Source organism: Ailuropoda melanoleuca, chromosome 1 (assembly GCF_002007445.2).
Source record: "Ailuropoda melanoleuca isolate Jingjing chromosome 1, ASM200744v2, whole genome shotgun sequence".
In the NCBI taxonomy this organism is placed as follows: domain Eukaryota; kingdom Metazoa; phylum Chordata; class Mammalia; order Carnivora; family Ursidae; genus Ailuropoda; species Ailuropoda melanoleuca.
This window is the reverse complement of record NC_048218.1, coordinates 123,077,490-123,100,901: the sequence shown is the minus strand read 5'-3', so window position 1 is coordinate 123,100,901 and position 23,412 is coordinate 123,077,490. Positions and strand designations below refer to the sequence as shown.

General features: G+C 41.0%; 1 long non-coding RNA gene and 1 gene segment (V, D, J or C); both read right to left on the bottom strand.

The window, feature by feature from the left end:
- Positions 1 to 22,100, bottom strand: part of LOC109488456 — a 38,255-nt gene extending 16,155 nt beyond the window's left edge. Inside the window, 3 exon segments of the C gene segment in view lie at positions 1,458 to 1,526; positions 21,353 to 21,682; positions 21,769 to 22,100. Of these exon segments, the coding sequence occupies positions 1,458 to 1,526; positions 21,353 to 21,682; positions 21,769 to 21,811 (442 nt within the window).
- LOC117803323 lies at positions 19,666 to 21,333 on the bottom strand. The gene is made up of 3 exons (XR_004627031.1): positions 20,945 to 21,333; positions 20,202 to 20,355; positions 19,666 to 19,748 (listed from the first exon to the last, which is right to left on the bottom strand). It is a non-coding gene; the product is annotated as an uncharacterized LOC117803323 (long non-coding RNA).
- Positions 22,101 to 23,412: the final 1,312 nt, after the last annotated feature.

Sequence of the window (23,412 nt, the reverse complement as noted above, 5' to 3'; positions counted from 1 at the left end):
CATAAAATATTATAAATAAATATTTCACTTTATATCTATATCATTATGTTTATATATTCAAGTTGCAAAACCTCCTTCTTTCTTTTTTTTTTAACATCCAGATATATCTACTGAAAAATGAGAGATCACCTTATATTCAGGCTAACAATATTTGAGGTAATGCTTATCATATTCAAATAATTTCAGACATATAAAAATGATTCTTAGAAATTCAAACTACTCTGCAAACCTGGCCATTTGTTCCAAAGTGACCTGTAGACTAGATCATAATTAATACATTTTTCTGTGGGCTTGATTCATAAAGAGCTCCAGTGGGTAGTAATTTAAATTCTGGATAACTGATTTTTTGACTATGTCCCAACCTATATGGTAGATATTTCCATACTTAACTTCATTTGGTCCTCATAATATCCACCTGAGAATGGTTGTGACATTGACAGAAGTATATCAAATGTTAACAGTAAAACATGTCATCATAAAATTTTAATTTTTTCTTAACTTATTCTCTTTTCCAACTTTTTCTATGAAGCGCATGTATTATTTTTACAATTTTAAGAAAGTAATAACTAGCAAATCAAAATTTATTTGCTAAAGGATGATTATACAGAAAGTGATAGATTCAGATTCAAAGTTCACATCTTTCCCTATATCACACTCTCCTAAAATACATTTTTCAGGACCTCATGAATTATGTGTCACTATTATTTAATGGACTGTTAGAATTTACATTGAATATGTAGTCAGTTGGAAAAAGAGGACAAGAAAGTTGCTTTCCAATTTATGAATTCCTTTGAGCCTATGATCACAACCACTAAGGAAACCAAAATATATTTCTTTCACTTTTCCAGTGTTTCACCAGCTTTGTGAAAATTCTTTGAAAACATTTATTTGACTAGATCCTGTAGGCTTGAAACATCCCTGAGAGATGTTCTCCCTTGTCCAGGAAAAATTTGATCTCTAAGGCTAATAAAAAATGAAAAAATTTACTAGACTGAATTTAGAAAAAACAAACACAGCTTATGACATTCTTGGATATGTTTGCACAGTTAAATATGTCCATACCTGATATGAATCATCTTCAGACAAAACAGTTTTATCAATTTGTGGTCCATTTTTTCCCATTGGTTATTTTTGGAATCAAATAAATAAGATACACAAATTTCTTTACTAATCTTTCAACACAGAAATCCCTAAGGGACCTCACAACTGCACCCTGTAGGGACCCCAGTTGCTCTATCTGGTTAGCTCCTTGTTAATGTCCTCCAGGCCAGCTCAGGCAGCAACTAGCCCCAAGGACTGGGACGGAGTCACCTACCTCTCCAAGAATCCCACTGCTATTTGTGACCAAACTGGGAACAAATCCTTGAATTCTGAGCCAGCACCAGCACCTAGCCCGCAGCCCCTGCGTTACCTGCCTCCCCTCCCAACCTTATAAGGAAGAATTAAAAAATATTTACCTGTGACCCTGAGCCATGTGCCAGGACCAAACACTTTGATATAATACCACCAGCCATACCGCCTATCCACTGTCTGAAAAGCTTTTACAGAAATCTCCATTCATGCCTCTTTTAAAATTGCACCCATATTTTTCAATATTTATATAAATATATAAAAATGGGCCCTGCTAACACTAAGCAAAGATGAAGCTTAGGTAAAGTCAGGTATTGATGAACTGATTCCTCTCTGCCTGGGCAGCTTGGGTCTGGTTTTCTCATCTCACTCACAGTGTTAGAAAGACTGCTGATGGGTAGTAAGGAGGGCATGTATTGCATGGTGCACTGGGTGTTATACGCAACTAATGAATCATCGAACTTTGCATCAGAAACCAGGGATGTACTGTATGGTGGCTAACATAATATAATAAAAAAACATTAAAAAAAAAAGAAAGTACATTTTACCTTTTCTCAACATTTTCCTGAACCTTCTAAATCTATTTTCTTAAAAAAAAGTTTTTGTGTATCATAACAATCCTTTTCCTAGAGTGTAATTTAGAATTACTCTTTCAATAATTTTCAAAGAGGAACACAAATAGAAATGAAATATTTGAGTTTTTAATAAATGAATGTTCAATATGTTTACAGGTATTATTTTTTCTATGTATTAAGGGTTGGTTACCTGGTTTGATTATAAAGTTCTTTCCAGAATCAAATTCCCACTGATAATGGACCAGAGGAGTTGCTACAGAATCTACAATATTAATGATGATCTCTTAACCTATTTATTCCTGAAACACTGCTCTTTTGGACTTGACAATTTTCTTACAGTTCCCAGGGCATTGATCTGAAATCCTGAGCTGCTCATCAGAGGATCCTGTCTGGTTTGGTCTCTCTGCAGCTGTCCCAGCACGAGTGCAAAGGCAGCTCTGAGTTCTGCAGCTGAGTCCTGCATGTAGGACAACTGCTCTCGTTCTTTTGCCAGCTTCCATGTTTCCAGCAAATTTAATGCCAATACAGAAAGAAGATAAATGCAATGGTGTCAGGAAGACTTGTCATTTTATAGAAATACCCTAAGTATCACATTGTGGGAATTTAATAAATGCATATTCAACATGACTGACTTGATGTTGTGTGGGGAAGAGAGGCAGTTTTCATGCATAGTTAGAAGCAGAAGCATTGTTTTTAGCCTGAGGAGTCCTACAAATTATGAGTTCTTACTAGTTAGCCGTTCAACTACAGAGTTGATTTGAAAGATCAGGCTACCAAAGAATAAATATTCAGAACTTAAAAAAAGGCTGTGTCCCCAGTAGGGCAAATGGTTTAAGCTATGCGCTTTGGAATTGACAAGTCTCTACTGGGTCCCAAACTTTGCCACAGTAACTATCCGTGTGACTTTAGGCAAATAACTGAACTTCTCTAAGCCTCAGGTTCTTTATCTGTGAAATTGGAATAAGGGGATCTCTGTTGAGGATTGAGATAAGGCACTGAAACTATCCAAGATGTTATCTGGCCCTCAATAATTATTAGCTAATATTATTATTCTCTTTTGGAATGGGTTTGTCAAATACTCCACTAAACAAAATATATGAATTTTATAAGCGATATGTATTATATAAAATAAGAAAGGAAAAGAGCTCATGAATCCAAGGCATTCTGTGTCTTTGGCAGCCAAAAGCCAAAAAACTTGGGGCCCAGTCAAGCCATAAACTAAAATACTGATCCACTAGACTGTAAGCTTTTTGGGACTGTGTCTTGTGCACCCTTTTACCTCTAGCATCCAGCATAGACACTGTCTTCAATAACTGTTTACTGAGACAATAAGTGAAAAAAAACCAAGGATATAAAATCACGCAGACTGCTTTCATGGGCTCTGGAGCTGAAGCTTTGCAGCGCTCACAAATTCCATTTAACTGGACCATCGCTATGCTGTATCACGAGACTCACAGCAGCACAAATTTTGACTAGTTCAGCCTACCCTCTAAGAAGCTAAAGTAATAAGAATGAGTGGGATTTACTGATGTTCTATAGTCATTTAGTATCAGAGATAAACTTTTTGCACTGCTGTTAAAGATAAAATCAAAAGCAAAGAAAAAAAAGATGAGATCAAAAGCAATCATGTGGGTTTTGCAGGTTATTAGAGAAAGGAAAACTATTCATTAACAAAATATCACTATTAACACTAGAGGTACTTAATCAAAGTGTTTCACTTACAAGGAAATCAACAAGAAATAAATCTTGAGCCAAAAACGTATACTTATGGTTTACAGACATGGTCCACAAGTATTTTAATTTGAAGCCTGAATCTATCCTTGTGCGTTTGTGTGTGTGTGTGTGTGTGTGTGTTTTCTAAAAGGAAATTTTCAATCTGCTTGAAAGAAAGGAAGTAAATAAACCATTTACAAAGTAATTTTGTTTCCATGCATAGTGACCAGTAGCTGCAAAATTGCTGTCCATATGCTGAGATTATCTCACATCGGTTTTTTCTAAAAAGCAATGATCAGTTTTTCATTTACGGGGTCAAAAGAACAAAGTTACTTACCAGGGGGAGTTACTATAAGCTTAGATCCTTCGGCAAATAATCTTGATCCAGCCCGAGTTTTCACATTTGTAGAGGTTCCACAAAAATGTCTGCCTTCTCCTGAGCTTCATGGCAGGACCAAGAGGTAGAAATCTTGTACTGGCAATTTGATCCTCTGCATTCCTTTGGAAGTCCTTGAATATAGGCTTCATGGCATCTGATACTTTATAACTTTTCCTCTGATTAATTCACCCAAATTTCTGTTTTCCATGGAGGCAGTAATCATGGAAAAGCGCTGATAGATATAATAAGAGCAAATAAAAGGAAAGAGGAAAGAAGAAAATAAAGGAAGGAAGGAAGGGAGGAAGGGAGGGAGGAAGAAGGAAAGAAAAAAAAAAAGGAAAGATCAGGACCAAGTGGTCAACCAATGACTTTTCTGAATCACCAGCAATAGTGTTTAGAGAATTAAAATATTTTGATTCCAGGTGTTCAAGGGTGTGAAACTGCTCAGATGCATCAAAGGAAAAGCCTTTCTGTTCTCACAAACACCAGACCTAGTCTGTTAGCAATTTGGGATTGTATTTCTGAAAAAGGATACGCTTCAGTAACTGAAAACACAAACATGTCAACAGAATATACTTGAGAAATGTGAACAATGTTCTCCTTTCTTTAGTAAGCCACTTTTACCATTTAGCAACATGAATCTTTACCAGGCAATGCAAAATGAGAAAATAATTTCCATGATGGCAATATTTTCCTGGACTAAAAGGAGAAATGTGTAGAATTCTATCTCCCATGAAAAACAGATTTCTTATTAAAACAAAAACTTGAAAACAAAACCAGTTATCTGATATGTTGAAAAAAGAAGCCTCTCGGAAGTTATTCTGTGATCTTCGGAAATATGGGTGTATTACTACCTCTGTGGATAACTAGCTTTGGACAAGACATTTGCCATCCCTGGTTTCCCACATCCATTCGTTGTGCCGGCATTGGGCTACATATGTCCAAAGAGCCCTTCCTGTTCCAACAGCTTATGAACCTGTGATTAAGAGCAGGAAAGGGTCTGCTGTGGTTGCTCTAGTGAGAAAAGAGTTGAAGGTTAGTAATGGAGAAGGTTTTCTTACAGGTCCCTTTTGATGTTGTGATATAGTGAGATCCTAACAGGCAAAATAGCAGGTGCTTTCAACAGGCTTGATGACATTATTGATTATCAGGTAAGACTCCATTGTCTTTCCTATCTGTGTCCAAGCTAGAATTGGCCTAGTCTCACAAGTAATATTAGTTAAGCCAAATAGAATTCATTTCCAGGGTGGAGTCCCCCCCTTTTAATTGGCACCAGTGGACAATAATCTCAATGGAAATCTCAGTCTTTGCAATGTCTGTGCAATGTTCTGTCTGGTGTTTAGGTAAAGGAAACTTGACCTGAGAGATTCTCATATTGCTATCTTCATTTGAAAAGCAAAAGAGATAACGATGTACTACTATATGTTGGCTAACTGAACATAATTTTTAAAAAAGGGAAAAAAAAGAAAAGCAAAGGAGAGAAATCAGAGGCACTTGAACAAGTCGAATGGACCTACAAACCCAAGCCAAAGACACATACAAGTCCATGGGGTTGACATTGCCAGTGACTAGTAAGAATTTTCTCCACTAGGGGGCATGCATCAGTACTGGGGATGCAGTGGCAGCCTTGCTCTTCAAAGGCAAGGACAGGGGAGAGAGGTTTGCTTTGGAACCAATGAAAGATCTTCTCAGTAAGATTGTCTCAGGGTTATTTTATTATGTTCCTTGTATAAAGAACCATCAGAGCCCATAAGACCTCACCAGGTCTTTGTTATAATAATTCATTGTTATCTTCACTTTGGGGGCAACACCTTCACATTTTTCCTTTAGGTTTTGCTTCAAAAACACCTATCCTTGAGCCCTTTTTTACTCTGAGCTATAGATTTTTCAACATATTTTGTAAGAGTGTGGGGAAGTACATGGCTATCATGGAAGAAAAGTTGTATTCTGTATGATAACAAATGAGACAATAATCCCACAACTTTATATAGAAGTAGGTACCTTTTATAGATCAGTAGTTTGAAGAAAGTGCACAAAGCTTGGCGAATATTAACAATGACTATAGTTATTGCTTTAGATGGTATGACATTACTATACTCTGCTGAGAATGAAGAAAATCTTGGAGGAAATAAATATTTTGGCTTATTACCATTAACTCTTTTCCTATTTAGAATTATTAGTTTTTTGGAATTAAAAGAACACTTTACTGTTGTTTGGAGGGCAATGTAAGGTGTGACTTTTAAAGCGTCCCTGAGTTCCTGTGTTAGCTGAGACGGCTCATGAAGTGGTTTAGTTGTGATGGGAAAGGACACTGTGATGTGTTGACCCCGTGCTAGACTGTCCTCTATGGAACCTCCTTCAGGCCCCAGCAATACTGTGAGAAAGATCTGGTAACTTTCCTGGATTGTGCTGTCAGTTAAGTGGCTGAGCAGGAATTCAAACCGAGGCTTATATCACTGCAAAGGCATTGTAGTTTCCATCATTCATTCATGCATTCATTCATTCATTGAAAGTCAGCACACCATTGTACACACTGGTTACAGTTTCCTTCCTAGAAAGCTTCTCTTGAATGGAGAAGCAGAGAAAATTCAGGACACTTCCAAAATCCAGCCTAGGCCCCAAAGATGTAAGGATAGAAGATAAAATGACCTGGGGCGCCTGGGTGGCTCAGTCCTTAAGTGTCTGCCTTCGGCTTGGGGCGTGATCCCAGGGTTCTGGGATCGAGGCCCGCATCAGCCTCCTCTGCTGGGAGCCTGCTTCTTCCTCTCCCACTCCCCCTGCTTGTGTTCCATCTCTCACTGCCTCTCTGTCAAATAAATAAATAAAATCTTAAAAAAAAAATTTTTTTAAAGAAGATGAAATGAGAGAAACATCACAGATTGGGTGCTTGGGCTCCTAGCTCAGAACTTGCTGAGGACACAGATGCAGGAGAAAAGTCCTGTACAGACAGTAGCCATGGCCCCTCTGGCAGGTAGAAAGGAGCATGTATGTGTTTGCAGGAGTTTGTGGGAGGGCTTTTGTTTGGCCTGGGAGCATTTCCACACAGTGTGTCCCAGCAGGGGCAGTAATCCAGCCCAGCATCTGCCTCATTAACCCCGTGTATCCTGAGTCTCGCTGGCAATTCCCTTTGTAGTTCCTGGCTTCATATCTCTCCTCATCAGCACCTTGTTCATGAGCCATATTTTCATTGGAAAACTGTACAGAATGCATTGTAAGAAGCTGGCCTGGCTTCTATCGGCACCAGTGTATTTATACATTCTTCCTGAAGACACCTGTTTTTGTTTGGCATTCTAAAAATGCCTTGTTTCCCTTTTCTTGGTAATGGGTGCTATTAGTTATATTATAAAAATGTCTGCATTAGTATCTGAAAGAAAAACAAAAGAAAACATTGGTGAAATTTTGACATTCATAAAATAGAATACATTTTTTTCTCTATTAAAGAAAAGCTTGGGGTTTAGAGTTTACATTTTTTTTTTCTGAAGAATTCAAGTCATGGTGTAACTTATCAGCCTTGTTTGCTTGACCATGTCAGAGTCTCCCACCCAAATGGGCTGACTTGTTTGCCCATGCTTTCTATCACCTTTCTTCATGGAATGTATTATCCCATGGGTAAAGCCACTCACAGCTCCACAGGGCGGCCAGCAGGATGACCTGTGGCGGGAGTGGCATTCTGCCAGCTCTTGTCCAGAGGGGTGGTTGAACACTGGGCTTATAACAGGGCAAATCTGAGGGCTGATTTATTAAGAGGAAGTAGTGATCTGCACACACAGCTAAGACCTGCAGAGAAAGGGGCCCACAGTATTTACCCCAAATCATTCTGCAAAATAGGGCTACATACTCCCTTTATCAGCAGACGTCTCTCATCACTGTGTGATTGTTACCATCTAATGATATTAGTGAAAAGAAGCTATTTTCTTGTTATAGGACTAATATCCATCACTGGTTCGAATCAGAGGGTGGGAGAGGGTGAGAGATGGGGGGAGAGTTCTTACAGTTCTCTTCTATGAGTGACAATTATCTGCTTCCTCTCTCTCGCTGTATCATCCTCTCTCTCATTCTCTCTCTCTCATGTCCCTCCATTGCAGTTTAGGTAATTTCTAGTGGCCTATTTTTATGTTAACTAATTCTTTCTTTATATCTCTTAAATCCACTGGTGAGCTCTTCAGGGCACTTTTTATTCTGTTACTGTGTTTTTTTATTCTTGCATTTTCTTTGATTCTTTCCCATAATTATCATTTGGGTCTTTCCATAATTTTTGCTGAATTTTCCTGTACGATCTTGCATGTCATCCACATTTTCTATTAGATTAGAGACTTTAACATATTAATCATAGTTATTTTAAATTCCATGATAGCTCCAACATCTATGCCCTGTCTCTCTCTGGTTCTGGTGACTGCTTTGTGTCCTCAGCCTGTGTTCCTTCTTGACCTCTTGTATGCATCTAAATTTTTGAGTAGAAGCTGGACATGTATGGTATAGTAGATATTAATATAAATACATTTTGTGTTTGAAAATGAGCTCACCTTGGGCTCCTGGGTGGCTCAGATGGTTAAGGGTCTGCCTTTGGCTCAGGTCATGATCTCAGGGTCCTGCGATCAAGTCCTGCAGGGAGCCTTCTTCTCCCTCTGCCTCTGCGGCTCCCCTTGCTGGTGGTCTTTCACTCTCTTTTTCAAATAAACAAATAACATCTTTAAAAAAAAAACAAAGCAAGAAAATAAGCACACCTTTCCTGCTAGGCGTTTAGTGTAGGGGTTTGGGTTAACAGGTCAGGAGTTAGACTAGATTTGGAGATTGTGGTTGCTTTGTTATCAGGGTTGAAACTTGTTGTTGTCAGAGTTGAGACACTTAAAAATCCTCTAAGTCTACTTTGTCTTTGTCTCTTCACTTGTCTTTGAGTCTTCTCCTTGTTCTGCTGCCCAGAGAGAGTCTGTCTCTTGAAGCGCTCTTAGCTCTATTCCACTGCTACTCTTACTCAAGGTTTGCCAGCATGGTGGTGAAAGGTCAGGAATAGAGACATTCTCTGGTGTTTTTATTAAGTCTCAGATTTAAGAAGATGCAGTGAAAGAGGGCTTTAAGGATGTGGCCTCACAAGTACTCCTGCCTCTTTTCCAGGGGTGGAGCATTTTCAATCCCCGTCCCCTCCCCCAGCTGCAAGAGGTCCCCACTTCAGTCCAGGGGTTTGATGACCATCCTTCTGCAGAGGAAAACATGTTCCTTTTGGACACAGGGGAAATGTTCTGGGGAAAGTTTCAGTGGTCCCTCCATTGCCTTCCTCCAGCTGCAGTGGGATTCCACCAGCACCTTCCCCGGCAATGAAGTCACTTGTTTCTACAGTGGTGATGGGCTAGATTAGGTCTGGGTGGATTTAGCCGTGATGGTTGTTTCCCTCCCACAGCGCCAAGGGAAGCTCACTCTGGATTGTCTCTGATCTTCCCTTCAAGAATTTTGTGGAATTCTTGGAGAAAAAACTTGAAAGGTGCTGGGAAATACTCTGTCTATGGTCCCTCAAGGTTCACATTCTAGTATGAGCTAGTCTATACTCAGCACTCATTATTTCATTAACAAATTCAACTTCAATCTGTTCCTCTTATCTGTGCATCTAAGCATTCACCGGTACTCAATTGTCTTGATCAGTGAGCCTTAATAGTAAGTCTTAAACTCTTATTGAAACTGGTGTGGCAATAGTATGTCATTTGCCTTCCCATATAAATGTTGCAACCAGTTTTTTTGTTTTTTGTTTTTTTCCGTGAAAAGTCGCTTTGAATCTACTTATCCATTTGGGGAACTTTTGACATCTTAAATATATTGAGTCTTTGAATCTATAAACATGATATATCTGTCCATTTATTTAGTTCTTCAACTTCTGTCATTAAAGTTTTATTGTTTTCAGCATATGAATCCTTCATATTTTTGGATAAATTTTTCTCTAAGTATTCTGTAGGTTTGTTGATGTTGTTGATGCTAGAGTAAATGGTACTATTTTAAATTTCAATTTCCAACTGTGAATTGCTAGTATATACATTACAATTGATTTTGCATCTCAGATCTGTTTTACAGTGTATAGTCCTCCAGTGTGTGCATGTGCCATCATTTATCCAACCAATGTCCTATGTCTGGATATTTATGTAATTTCACATTTTGTAGTTACGCAATAAATACTTTGTGCATATATATTTTCACAGTGTTGAAATTGTGCCTGCAGAGTAAATTTCTGAAGTGTTTTTGCCAGGTTGAAAAGTAAATACATATGAACTTTTGTTAGATATTTCTAAATTTCCCCATGAAATGGTTGTATTTTGCATCCTTACCAGCAATATATATGGATACCTGTTTTCTCCACAGCTTCACCAACAGTCTTTTTATTTTTTAAAAGATTTTATTTATTTATCTGCGAGAGAGAGAGAGGAAGGGAGGGAGAATGAGAGCATGAGCAGCGTGAGGGGCAGAGGGAGAGGGAGAAGCGGACTCCTCACTACACAGGGACCCCAACAGAGAGAAGGGGAGGTTGGGGAAGGGGTCCATCCTAGGACCCTGGGATTATGACCTGTTCTGAAGGCAGACACTTAACCGAATGAGCCACCCAGATGCTCCTCACCAACAGAGTCTTTTGCTAACCTTTTTTATTCTTGCCAGCCTCATGAGTGAGAAATGATATCTCAGTGTAGTTTAAATTGATCGTTATCTTATTATAGCTGAAGTTGAGCAACTTTGTATATGTTTAAGAGCTATTTTTATATTTCTCATCATGAATTGGCTTTTCATGTCTTTTGCCATTTTTCTATAAGATATTTAAATGTTTTACCTCCATTTTAACACGTATTTCTATTTTGGAGATAGCTGACCATTACGTGCTCTATAGGTTGTAAATGTTTCCTCATGGTTTGATCTTGTCCTTTGATTTACTGTCCTTGACTGATGCTACTTTTTGCCATGCAAGCTTTGTTTTCATATTTAGGAGTAAACTTTATCAAAATATTTTCTTGTTGCATCTTAAATTGTTATAGTTATAAACTCATTCCCTTACTCTTTCTTGCACAGGAATGGCTGCCATTTTTTTTTTTTTTTATGTACAGGGCCGTATAACAAATATTTTATTTAGGCTTTTTGGCCCTAACATCTCTGTTGTGATTCATCACATTGGCCTTGTAGGACTAAACCAGTCATAGACAGTTAGGAAATGAATAGGCGTGGCTGTGTTCCAGGAATGTCAGGGGCAAGGATTCCATTAGAAATCTCTGAAAGGAAAAGTTGCCTACTTTGACTTATTTCTATTATTTAAGATAAAACAGAAAGAAAATAATAGGTTATGGTTTTTGTTTCATATTTTGTTATATTATGTTCAAATATGCCATAATAACCAAAAAAGCAACTAAAGCCTTAATATAGGGATCATCTGCCATATTCTAAGCACTGGTAAGAACTTTATATGTATTAAGTTACATTTCTCAACAGTACCTCCAGGTAAATATAATTATGTTTTCCATTTTCAAATGAGGAAATTGAATCAAAGATATGTTAAACAATTTATGCAGAGTAAGATAGTATGGGGAGGATGGATATATAATAAAGGGTCATTGAGGAAAAACTGAGAGAAGAGTGAAACATAAAATAAAAATAAATGCCACTCTGCCATCTAATTCTAGGGCAATGACTGACAAATGTGTTCTGGAAAGGGCCAAATGGTCAACATTTTAGGCTTTGTGGGTCACTGTTGCAACTACGCAACTCTGCCATAGTAGTGCAAATAGCTTTAGACAATTTGTAAGCAAATACTGAAGGTTCTGTTTCAATAAAACTTTATTTACAAAACTGGGGCTTGCCTGTCATGAGCAGAGTTTGTGGACCCCCTGTTCCATGGTAACCCTTATTGCCAGTACGGTTTATTGTAGCTTTTTAGTTTTTCATTTTTTAAGGGAGTTACAGAATAGTAATAGTATTAGATGGGAAAATAAAAATATATAACCATTTTAAGTGACACATAATGTTATATTTTAAAGTGTTATATGAACAATCTCATTATTAAATGTAAAAACCAATAAAATATTGACTGCATTAGTGCTGAAAATACTGACTCTACCTTTGGCCCTCCATCTTGGTCAAGTCTTCTCTTGGGGCAACAAGTTCTGGGCCCCTTGGAGCTTAATATGCACACCTTAGAAATGCCCACCAATGCCCAGATCCGGGGAGACTTGTTTTGGCCTTCAGTAAATTTGTAAATTTTACTTATAATTCTTCAAAAAACATGTTTTTTAACAGCTACTTAGTATGTTGTCACCTCAACACCTCATAGAGAATGTACCCCTTTCTCTACTACCCATCACTGTAGTGTTTCATGGTTGTGTGTTGAAAAGTCACGGTGGCTCCATCTCCTGAGATCAGTCCCCATGCAGACACTTCAGCTGAATTCCACACTTCTCTTTTGAGGATTAAAGGAAATAATCTCTGTATTTAGCACAGATAATTGTGAGAAGCTTGATCCCTCTTTTTATTCACTTCTTTCTGGAAAGAAATAGAAAATAAGGGTCTTCTCCCTTATAGGAAATTCTTGCTAATAATTAGATTCCCATACTGTCAACCACTATTATTTGCCCCAACTCTCATTGTGAAAAAGCTTTGGTGACCATTTTGTAGTAGTAACCTGGAAAATCAGCCACATATTACTAGTATTTTATTTTTCTGCATTGATTTTTCTTCATTCCTCTTTTCCTCCATCTTTTCTTCAGCTAAGCTTTTTTTGCTCGTCTTTTCTAATTTCCATATGGTTTTTCTCTAAATGTTTGCCTCTATTAAAACTTGAAACGGTTCTTCCTAAACCTTATGTGTGGCTCTGTGACATACCATATGGAGCTGATGTGAACTCCAGCTTGGGTCCTTCCTGAGGAGGGAAGAGACGAAGAACCTGGAATGGCTGGACTTTCCCCCTGAGGCAGTTGCCCTATTTTCCCTGCTTTCCAATAAATACGATTTCTGAAGTGATCCACACTAAGCAGTTGAATGGTGAGGAGGTAGAGGGTGGTAGACTAGAAGGCCCATGGCCTAAAACTAAGAGGACTGACTCTTTTTCTGTAAGAAGGTGCCTCCTGCAATGAGAAGGAGGAGGAGACAGAGGGGAGACAGCCACAATCACCCTGGAGGCAGGTCCCCTACTCCGCCATTGCTGCCAGGGATTTCCTTCCAGACCCTGCGGGGGGTGTGTGTGTGTGTGTGTGTGTGTGTGTGTGTGTGCTCATGTGTGTGTTCGTGTGTGCTTGAGTCCCTTTATGCATGTATGCCTGTGTGCTTGGTGTGCCGTGTGTGTGAGTGTGTGTGTGTGTGTGTGTGAAGGGCTGGCAGTTGTGAGGAGTGTGTCTAATTGGGGGAGCCCACACTTTCTACCTGACTTCAGCTGCAAGGAAATATCTGGAATGTTTCCTTCCTATACTAGAAGTGAATTCATTCTTTTACCAAGACTCATAAGTTGGGGAATTCTCTGGACATAGATGAGGGTTTCAGATACTAGGAGCCAAGAAGATAAATGGCCACTTCAGACACATTCCTGGAAAAAAGTGTTTCCTGTTTATTAATTATTCAAACAGGGAAGAAAACAAAGCCAGAATTTATCTTTTATTCATTATTTTAAACACTTTCAGAAAATAGAGATTTTATTTTTTTTATTTTTCATAACAATAATAGCTCACAATATTGAAGGCATTTCCACATGGTAGGTGCCGTGCTACAAATATGTTGGTTCCATTATCTCATTTAACCTTCACAAATCCTACTAAATGGGTGCTTTTATTTATGTTCCCATCTGTCAGATGAGAAAAGGGAGGCTGTTGACATACCAGGCATTTTACCAAAAGCGTGATATGAGTAAACAGTAATTTCCCCCAGAGGTTTTATATCGGGATCCCAAGTTCATAAACAAGATGGCTTATTTCTTCCATATATACTTACTATAACTAATATATTATATAGCACTATATAATAAGAATATGTGTACGTGTATGTGTACATATGTATTATGTATTTACACAGGTGTCTGTGCATGTATTTCTCTCAAAGTTCTAGAATGCATGTTTTAGGATTCACTACAGGAAATACTCTAAATTTGCTTCCTCAATAATGCTTCCCAAGATTCATTGATTCACAGATGAATTCAGCAAATGCATAGGGAGGCTGCCGTAGGGATGAGGCATGTGCAGACCCTGGCGAGGTCACAGACACCAGAGACAAAGGTCTTAGTTTGGGGCACTTTTATTCCAGTGACTTCTATTGCAGTTTTATTTCAGCATTCCTGGGCCTGGAGTCACATTTATGACCGCAGTCACCTGCCCTCCCTTCATTTCAAGCCCCTTGTTATGCAGACTGTGCCACCCATACTCCCTGGAAATCTCTCAGGACAAGGAACTGATGGTCCTGGATTCAGTCAGGCTGTTCTCAACAACCCCAGACAGCAGCTCTCATCAGGACACAATCAGGTCCATGCGAAGTTGCAGGGGAAGGTTGGCATCCTGCAGGCACAGCTGGTGGCTGTCTGACTGAGGTACCTGACTGAGGTTTCCCATATGGAAAGTGTGAGAGTCCAGAACTGAAGAGAGTTTTCTGGGGCTGACCATCTTGGCTCCTCCAATACTTTGTACCCATTTGCATGCAGTTTCATCTACTGTGTTCTGTGGACTTTGTAAAAAGAGTTGCAGTGGAGGAGACAGGATGTCTCAGTGCTGCCTGTTTATTGTTTTCCTCTAACTATCTCTGAGCAGATGTTATAAGACACAAAGTATTTTCAGTGCTCAAGAGCCTGATTCATTTTTGGTGGTACCAATCAATAGCTAAGTTAGCAGATGCAATGTTGAGTACTATACATAAAGGTATTTATCCTTTTTTTCTACCATGGATATAGATAATTCTGATTGTGTCATTTTGGCTACTAATCAGAAAGAGAGACAGAGAGACAGGAAGAGAGAGAGAGAGAATGAAACAGAGTTTTCCTCAGAAATACTCAGAGAAACTATGAAATAGTTTCTTAAGGTTCTCACATAATCTGAACATATGAAAGAATGAACTTATTAGCTCAGAGAAAAATGACAGATGGCTGCTTATAACCGGCCATCTTGTCTACACAGGCTTTGCCTCCAAGGACAAGGTGGAGACCAGAGAACCCTGACGGCCAGAGGATCAGATAAGTGTTAGTGTTTCAGATCAGTGTGTGTGACTGCTGGTGTCAGGGAAGGAAATAGTGGGACAAGCAAAGGCCACCACTCCATGCAATTTCTAATGAAGTTTCTGATTTGTTTGGAGAATATTCGTCGGGTTGTGTCAACAAAATTCCTACCAGTCCATTTCAGGATAGATAGAGAGGAGTAAAGGGATACAGACATAGATGATAGAGAGAGAGAGAGAGAAAGAGAGAGAGAGAGAGACAGATCTGTAGATAGAGATGGAGATGGAGACAGAGAAAGAGATAAAAACAGAGACAGAAACAGGGATGGGGACAGAGATGGAGATAGAGAAGTGGACAAAAGTCTCTTTTTACTAATTAAAACAGGGCATGGCCACAGCAGAATAATTAGAAAAAGGCACTTTTTCCAGGCTGATGCAGCCCTGCTCAGGGCAAAGAGGAGGGTGGGCATGAGATGCATTTTGGTCCCCACTGTGCCCCCTCATATAGGCACATGTGAGCAGGGCACACTGGTTAGAACAAACACAGGCTGCAACTCTGGGTATGTTACATGCCAGGAAAGCATCATTATTGTTGATAACTTATACGTGTCACTCTTCCTCATTCAGAACATTCTATTTATGGAACTGAGCCCTTGAAAGATTGACTTTACATTTAACTCTGTACGTATAAACTAATTGATTGTTTTGCTTTGGCTGAGCAAAGAAAAGGAATCGAAGAAAACTGTTGATCCATGGACTGCAAATGCTAATTCTACCACTTTCAGAATATGACTGCAGATTGTTGGTAATTACTCTGTATCTTCAATTTACAAGTTAAAAAGATGAAGGCAACAGAATTCCTGCAGCTAAGAATGATTAGCCTGTGACTCATACAGTTATATGTTGACCCACAGGTGGCAAGAAGTACAGAAAGGATAGATCAATTACAACAAATGTGAGAGGCTGGATTTTAGTTGACAGAAAGTGGCAGGCATTTCTCTAGTCTCTTTTAATGAGACTGGGATGGTTTTACTTGTGCAAACTTATTTATTGTACTAAAGAACGTCAAGAACACAGAACTGGGTTCATCATCATATTGGTTCATAAAGCCCTATAACCATTTACCTACACAGAGATCTCTTTAAGTTATTTATTTTATTCTACTTAGGTGATGCCGACTTACTTAACAAGTCAACAAATACCGGAGAATCCTTTATTTAACCAAAGAACAAAAGCATTACAAATCATCTACAAGCTCTTTTCCTAGATCATCAACTAGAAAAGAGTAGAATTTAGTGATAATCTCTCAACTTGTCCTGTTTCCTGTGTTGTTACTGAAGGAAGAGAGCACATCCTGTTCTGTTAGAGATGGGACCTTGGTGGTTTCGTGGAAATTGACATGAAAGGAACTAGATAAAACCTTCTCTTGACTCTCCAACTTGTTTTATTTATTTTGGGGCAAACAAAACCCATTTGAGGGGCGCCTGGGTGGCACAGCGGTTAAGCGTCTGCCTTCGGCTCAGGGCGTGATCCCGGTGTTCCGGGATCGAGCCCCACATCAGGCTCCTCTGCTAGGAGCCTGCTTCTTCCTCTCCCACTCCCCCTGCTTGTGTTCCCTCTCTCACTGGCTGTCTCTCTGTCGAATAAATAAATAAAATCTTTAAAAAAAAAAAAACCCATTTGATTGCTTGAGTACATTCTTTTGATCCTGCAGATGGACTGTCCACTTCTCTTTACCTTGCCCTGGACATTACTAGACCGACCCTCACGGACTCCATCTGTGGTCTTCCTTATCTGCTGGTTGCTGTTGGAACAGTCAGTGGGAGCACCAGCAGGAGACTGGGAAGTGGGAGCAGAATGAGCTCAAGGTTCTTTCCCTGACAGATGGCTTTGGGTTGGTGTGACGTCCCCCAGGACCAACATCTGGCGCCATCTACCCCAGGGCCAGAGGTTCATGCTCAGGGACCAAGAGATGCAGGTGGGAGTGGCCATTCCCTTTCCTACCAGTTAACCCACGGGAGGAATTTGTTTCTTTTCTCTCGGTGTCATGGATGCACAGGCTTGGAAGTCTAATGCCCAAGAAGGAATGCTTATGTCAGGTGACATGGTGATGGCTCTTTGAACTCCAATTTCCATTGGCCAACATTTGATAGAAATCAGAACAAAGTCGCTCATTAGTGTAATCCGCAGGGGTTAACCTCAGGGACCACAGAGCAGGGTGGAGAAACATGGAGCATCCATCCTGGGTGGAGAAAAGAGAAGGATTTGGCCGAATCCACTCTTTCTGGCCCTCAGCATCCATGCCTGAACTGAGAGAGAAATCAGTGCCACCAAAGAAGGGGGCACACAGAGTCCTACTTGAAAGTCTATCTCCTTCTCAGTCTCCAAGTGAAGATCACACGAGGCTGATTTCTAGCAACCTTCCATGAAAGGAAGCAGATCCTGTTTTCAGGCAATAAGAGTGCCACACAACCTTGCTACATGAAGCCATGGTTTGTGTGCAACAATGTGCACAATTCTGCTTGAGATGATCTCATCCCTGAATCTTCAGGTGGATAAGAGAGACTTAAAGAAAGCAAAGAAGTTACCGTACAGTGTGGAAAAGGAGACTATTTGTGCAGCCCTCTGTAGTAGCTGGAATCTGTCCTACACAGAGAAAAAGACACACTCAGCCCAAGAAGCTACTCTGGGCTCTCAAGCATAAACATTGCCTCTAACTTTGCAGAAAAAGGGATTGGGAATCAGGAGACAAAATAAGATTTTGTTTTGCAAAAGAAGCTAAGGTTGTTTGAGAAGAGGGGAGAAAAGTGATCAGGACAGAGCCAGGTACAGGCCTTTCTAACCATCAAATTTCACATGTTGTGTATAAGCGCTCAACAACACGCATTTTTAATATTAGGAAATATGTGAGTTTCTTTTTAAAATAAATTTTAAAATGAAATTTGAAACAATTTAGGGAATATGGAATTGATATAGAAAATTGATATAGAAAAAATTATCCTGATCCCAATGTGCAGAGGTGACCTTTCCAAAGTTGTGCCCTTTCCTCTGCCCCGGGCTGTGTCCCTGAACCTGTGCTCAGAGCGCAACGTAAAGAGCACCCAATACAAAACAGTCAACGTGGATTTCCAGGTGAGCCAGGCTATTTTTAGAATTGTGATTTTCATGAGGGGAATCTGAGGTAACAGCCATCAATTTTTCCAAAGTATCAGTATGTGTGGGCAGTTGGTAATGGATAGTATATCTATGAAAATTGTGATATTTAAGATGTCCTTAGACTTAATCAGCCTTAATTTGATAATATAATGTTGGTCCTATCATTCAGAGTCATTCTGTCTCACCCACCTCAGGAATGAAATAAATGAGTTGAGCCCAAATCATCAGGATATTTCAAGCATCCATCTATGCAAAATCCCCCACCCATGACTGTAAAGTGAGCCCCTTTCTCATAGTCAAAATGTCAATCTCACTTCAACAGACATTAATGGAGCTACCACTGAATTCAGTCCTGTACCTTTGAATAAGATGTTTTCAGTTTTTCTATGCATTAGCCATTTAAACAACCATTTAATTAGCAAGTGTTTACTTAGGACAGGAGGGCTGGTTGGCCTCTGGCTGTTTATTGTTTGGTATGTGTGGCCCCAGTGTCCTCGGTGAAGCTCACCTTACCCACAGGATGAGGAAATGACTCCAAATATGACTTGTTGTTCCCTCCACACAGGGGTTGTTTGCTCCATGCACAAGGCCACTGTCCCCTCAGCCTGTAACTCAAGGGCACTACGGACCCATGTTGAAAACTGAGATTTCCATTGACTTAGGAAGACTTCTCATGACAGGGGCTTCCGATTTAGCTAACTTCTCTGTAACTAAATTGTCACAGTCAGGTCTCAGCGTCACTCCTCTGTGGAGTCAGGCACTGAGAGGAAAGGGCTCAGGGTATTAGGAAATGGGGAAGACAAATGAAGGAATAGTCCCCAAACAGAAGGAAGATAAGTTTCTGCCCCTCCTCCCCCACCCCTTCCTGCAACTGCTGGAGTTCTTAGCCTTGGGCCAGCCTTCAGTAGAGGTTGGGGGTGTTAGCTGAGCTCTGTCAGAAGAAGGCAGGTCTACATTGTGAATCTCCCACTGGGAAAACAGAAGCTCAGGGAGATAGAGGAGGAGTTAGTGAGCCTGAGGGACTAATTTCCTTCAGATCATTTAGATTTTCCTTTCATTAATCATGTTTACCGATGTGACTAAGCTGTATATAGACTTTGAAATTTCAATTGAAAATGGGTTTAATTCATCTTAGACCACCTCAGAGGGCTTTTTCTTCTTCCCCACATACAGCAGCAGGGGTTTTCCTGGGGCTGGAGAATCAGTAACACAGATTTTCTTTTCTTTTCTTTTTTTTCTTTTCTTTTCTTTTCTTTTCTTTTCTTTTCTTTTCTTTTCTTTTCTTTTCTTTTCTTTCTTTCTTTCTTTTCTTTTCTTTTCTTTCTTTTCTTTTCTTTCTTTTCTTTTCTCTTTTCTTTTTTTCTTCCTTAAGAAGTTGACTAGCTTTATTAAGAAGGCAGTGAATATACTGTTATCTTATTTGTATAATTTTCCTGTAAGACAGAAATCAGTCATGTAATTTTAGCAGAAAATCACCACAGTTTACAGATGAGTGAACAGAGGGGCAGGGAAGCTGCCCAAAATCCCATATGGGGTAATACTCAAGAAGTGGAAAGTAGAGGGCCCCAAGTCTCAGGGTCGATTGTGTTATCCTGCCCTGAAGATAATGTCCCCAACAGAAACTTGAGTGCCAGGAATGCCAGTGCATGAGGGTGCTGAGAAGTTGGGAGATAGCTTTTTCTGTGCTTCTAATCACTGACTCTCCACTGCAAAGTAATTGACTGTTCGCAGGGCAACAACTTAGAAAGTGGAATTAGGAGTTGACTTTCGGTCTCAGTATTCAACCATTTGGTGGCAAATCTCCAGAGAGTCCTTCACCCTTAATATTATTTGCACAATATTTTACTTGTGACTTTTTCAGGGAGATGCTCGGAATCTTAAATTACCAGTCCAGAGGCACCTGGGTGGTTCAGTCAGTTCAGCAGCAGGCTCTTGATTTTGTCTCAGGTCATGATCTTGGGGTCCTGGGATCTCATCAGCACGGAGTCTCCTTGCCCTCTTCCTCTGTTCCTCTCCTGTGCTTGCTTGAGCACACTCTCTCTAAAATAAATAAATAAGTAAAAATGTTTAAAAAGTTGCCAGTCTAAAACAGTGCTGTTCAACAGAAATAAATGTAAATCATCAATTTGAGACACAAATCAAAACTTTTCTATCCACTGCATTAAAAAATAGGTAATAGAGGGGCGCCTGGGTGGCTCAGTTGTTAAACTTCTGCCTTCGGCTCAGGGTGTGATCCCAGAGTCCTGGGATCAAGCCCCACATCAGGGTCCCTGCTCTGCTGGGAAGGCTGCTTCTTCCTCTCCCACTCCCCCTGCTTGGGTTCCATCTCTCCCTGGCTGTCTCTATCTCTGTCAAATAAATAAATAAAATCTTTAAAAAAATGGGTAATAGAAAGAATAAATAATTCTAGAACTATTTTTATTCAGTCAAAGATATCCATAGGGCACCTAAGTGGCTCAGTTGGTTAAGCAACCGACTCTTGGATCTCAGCTCAGGTCTTGATCTCATGGTTGTGAGTTCAAGCCCCATGTTGGGCTCCACGCTGGGTGTGGAACCTACTGAAAAACAAAAACAAAACAAAGATAACAAAGTATTATTTTAACATACAAATTATTAGGAGGCATCTTACCTGTAGTTTTACAGTCTCCAGAATGTGACTTGTATATCACACAGGGAGCCCATCTCAGCTTGGACTAGTGGACTAGCTACATTTCACATGCTCAGGAGCCACGTGTGGCTAGTGGCTCGTGGCTCCTGCCGTAAGCAGCACAGATTCTGCTCCAGATGCTTCAGAAATGCCGCACTGGATGATCTTCAGAGAAGTCCCTCCAGACAGGACAGCTCCCTGGGTCCGTGCCAGCCTGGGCACCGGGGGTCCTGAGCCTCCAGGGTTCTGTGCAGTCACCCCGTGGAGGAGGCATTAGCGAGAGTCCTGGGTGCTGAGGGATGACCCCAGGGCAACCCCAGAGACCCAGAGGCTGTAGAAAGTGCCAGACATGGAGCGTCCTGGGAGAGAGAGAGCTTTTTGCTCAGGGACCTGGTCCCAGTGCTGGGCTGTGAGCTTCCCAGGCAGCGCAGTAGTAAACGCCCTCGTCGCTCTTCTCCAGCTTCAGCACAAACAGGTTACAGCTGGTGCCATCCTTGTCTTTTGTGGCCATGACTTTATCTGCTTTCAGGACCGAATCCTTGTACATGGATGACCCAGACATGTCCAGTCTGAGGATCCTCTCAGGAGCCATTCCCTCCTGGTGGTGGTACCAGTGGATGTAGTTGACCTTGGTGCTGGCTTTGCAAGGCAGGGCGGCCAAGTTGCCCGTGCGTGCCACTACCACATCTGGTTGTTCCAGGCTGATTGCCCCCGAGCTGCCTGTAAGGGGAAAACAGTGAGGCGGGGTGGCCTGGAGCCTCAGGGCACCCCGCACACCCCTCACCGAGGAGTGAGTCAGGACTTACCATGAAACAGGATGGTGCACAGGAAGACAAAGAGAACCAGCATGGTCTGCTTTCACCCTGGCGGCCAGAAGCCCAGGGTGACCTTGCAGCTGTACCTGCTAGGAGAAGACCACCTGGGTGGGTGGCAGAGGGCACCTTAAGATCTTGGTCTGTGCTTCCTGGTGGCCCTGGCAGGTACTGGTGAGAAAAAGAGGGGAAGGAGGGAGGGAGGAGCCCAGAGAGCAGAAGCAGTGAGGGTCCAATGTCAGATCCTCTGAAATGGTAAAGGCGGGGCCTCAAGAGGGGTCAGCTGAGACATGCATCTGAAATGAAGCTTTGAGAAGTTAGGTAGCATTGACTTTCAATTGAAATGAAGGTTCCTTTTCTGTTATCCCAAGTATAGCAGGGTGTCCTGCATATAGTTATGGTAATTAGTTATGCTAATGATATGAGTCAGCCTCCCAGCCTCTGGGGAGAGGGCAGGGGGGATGGCCAGGAACTGGACTTGGCCAGGGCAGGGAGATTTGGGTTCTTCATACCCACTACCAGACCCAGCTCCTGAACTCCTCTTGGCGGGCACTGAAAGGCAGACGTGTTGAGTTATCACCAGGATTCAAGGCTCCAGTGCCTCAAAATGCAGGCTTTGAGGTAGTGTTGAGTTGGTGAGGTGCTGACTACAATACTCTGCTGGAAGAATATTCCAGGGCCATCGTTCAGACCCTCAGCAGGTGTCTAGGGCAGCTGTGCTACAATGTGAAGTGGGAAAGAGCCTGAGAACCATGGTCACATCTGTGCAGGAAAATGGCAGATGGAAAGAGGTTCTATATAAGGTGATTAATGTGGTGGTGAGAAATTCGTTGAACATTTCTTTTTATCATCCTCTCTTTTCTAGATTTTCACCAATAAGAAAATCTTCATTCGGGGGAGAAAATCCACAGCCATCTATTCTTTTATGAAAATAAATTTTATTTCATGTTGTCAGCATTCAGAACTCTTAATTATTTCTCTCAATTACCATAAACTTTTCAAACACTGCTGAAGTTAAAGATTCAACAAGAGTTGGCCATAAGGAGACTTAGTGTGTAACGAAGTCTGTGCCAAACTTCCACCCAAATAGTCTCTGGTGTGTGTCAAGTGACAAAAGTGAAGCAATTCAGTGTGTAGAGTGTGCTGTCCTTTATTCAAAGGAGAGCAATCCATGGGTTGGGGAGCTCAGTGTCTCACAAGCAGGGGAGCACTCTGCCCCAGGGATTCAGGGCAAGAGGGAGTTTTATAGAGACTTAGAAGCAGCAAAGGGGGAACAGGGAGGATGAGCTGGGAGGTCAGGGGTTTCCTTCCAAGGCTGGCAGGTCAGTCAGGGAATGAGGAGAGAGTATCTGGCTTAGGTTGATTGCCTGGGGTTGCATATCTGATCTTATCACAGATTCCTGATGTTTGGGGCCTGACTGGCTGGGATATACCGTGTTTCTGGTCAAGGGCAGCATTCACAGGGACAGGAAAGTCACCTAAGTTTCAGTTTGCTGACTTGGCATCCGGGCAGGAGCGCCTCCGTCCTGGGCCTGGAAATGCATTTCTACAGGTGACAACTGTTTTCCGGTCCTCGTTCTCTCCCTGCTGTTGTGCGGCTGTGCTCTTCTGTAAATGGTCCTGAGAGGTCATACTTCT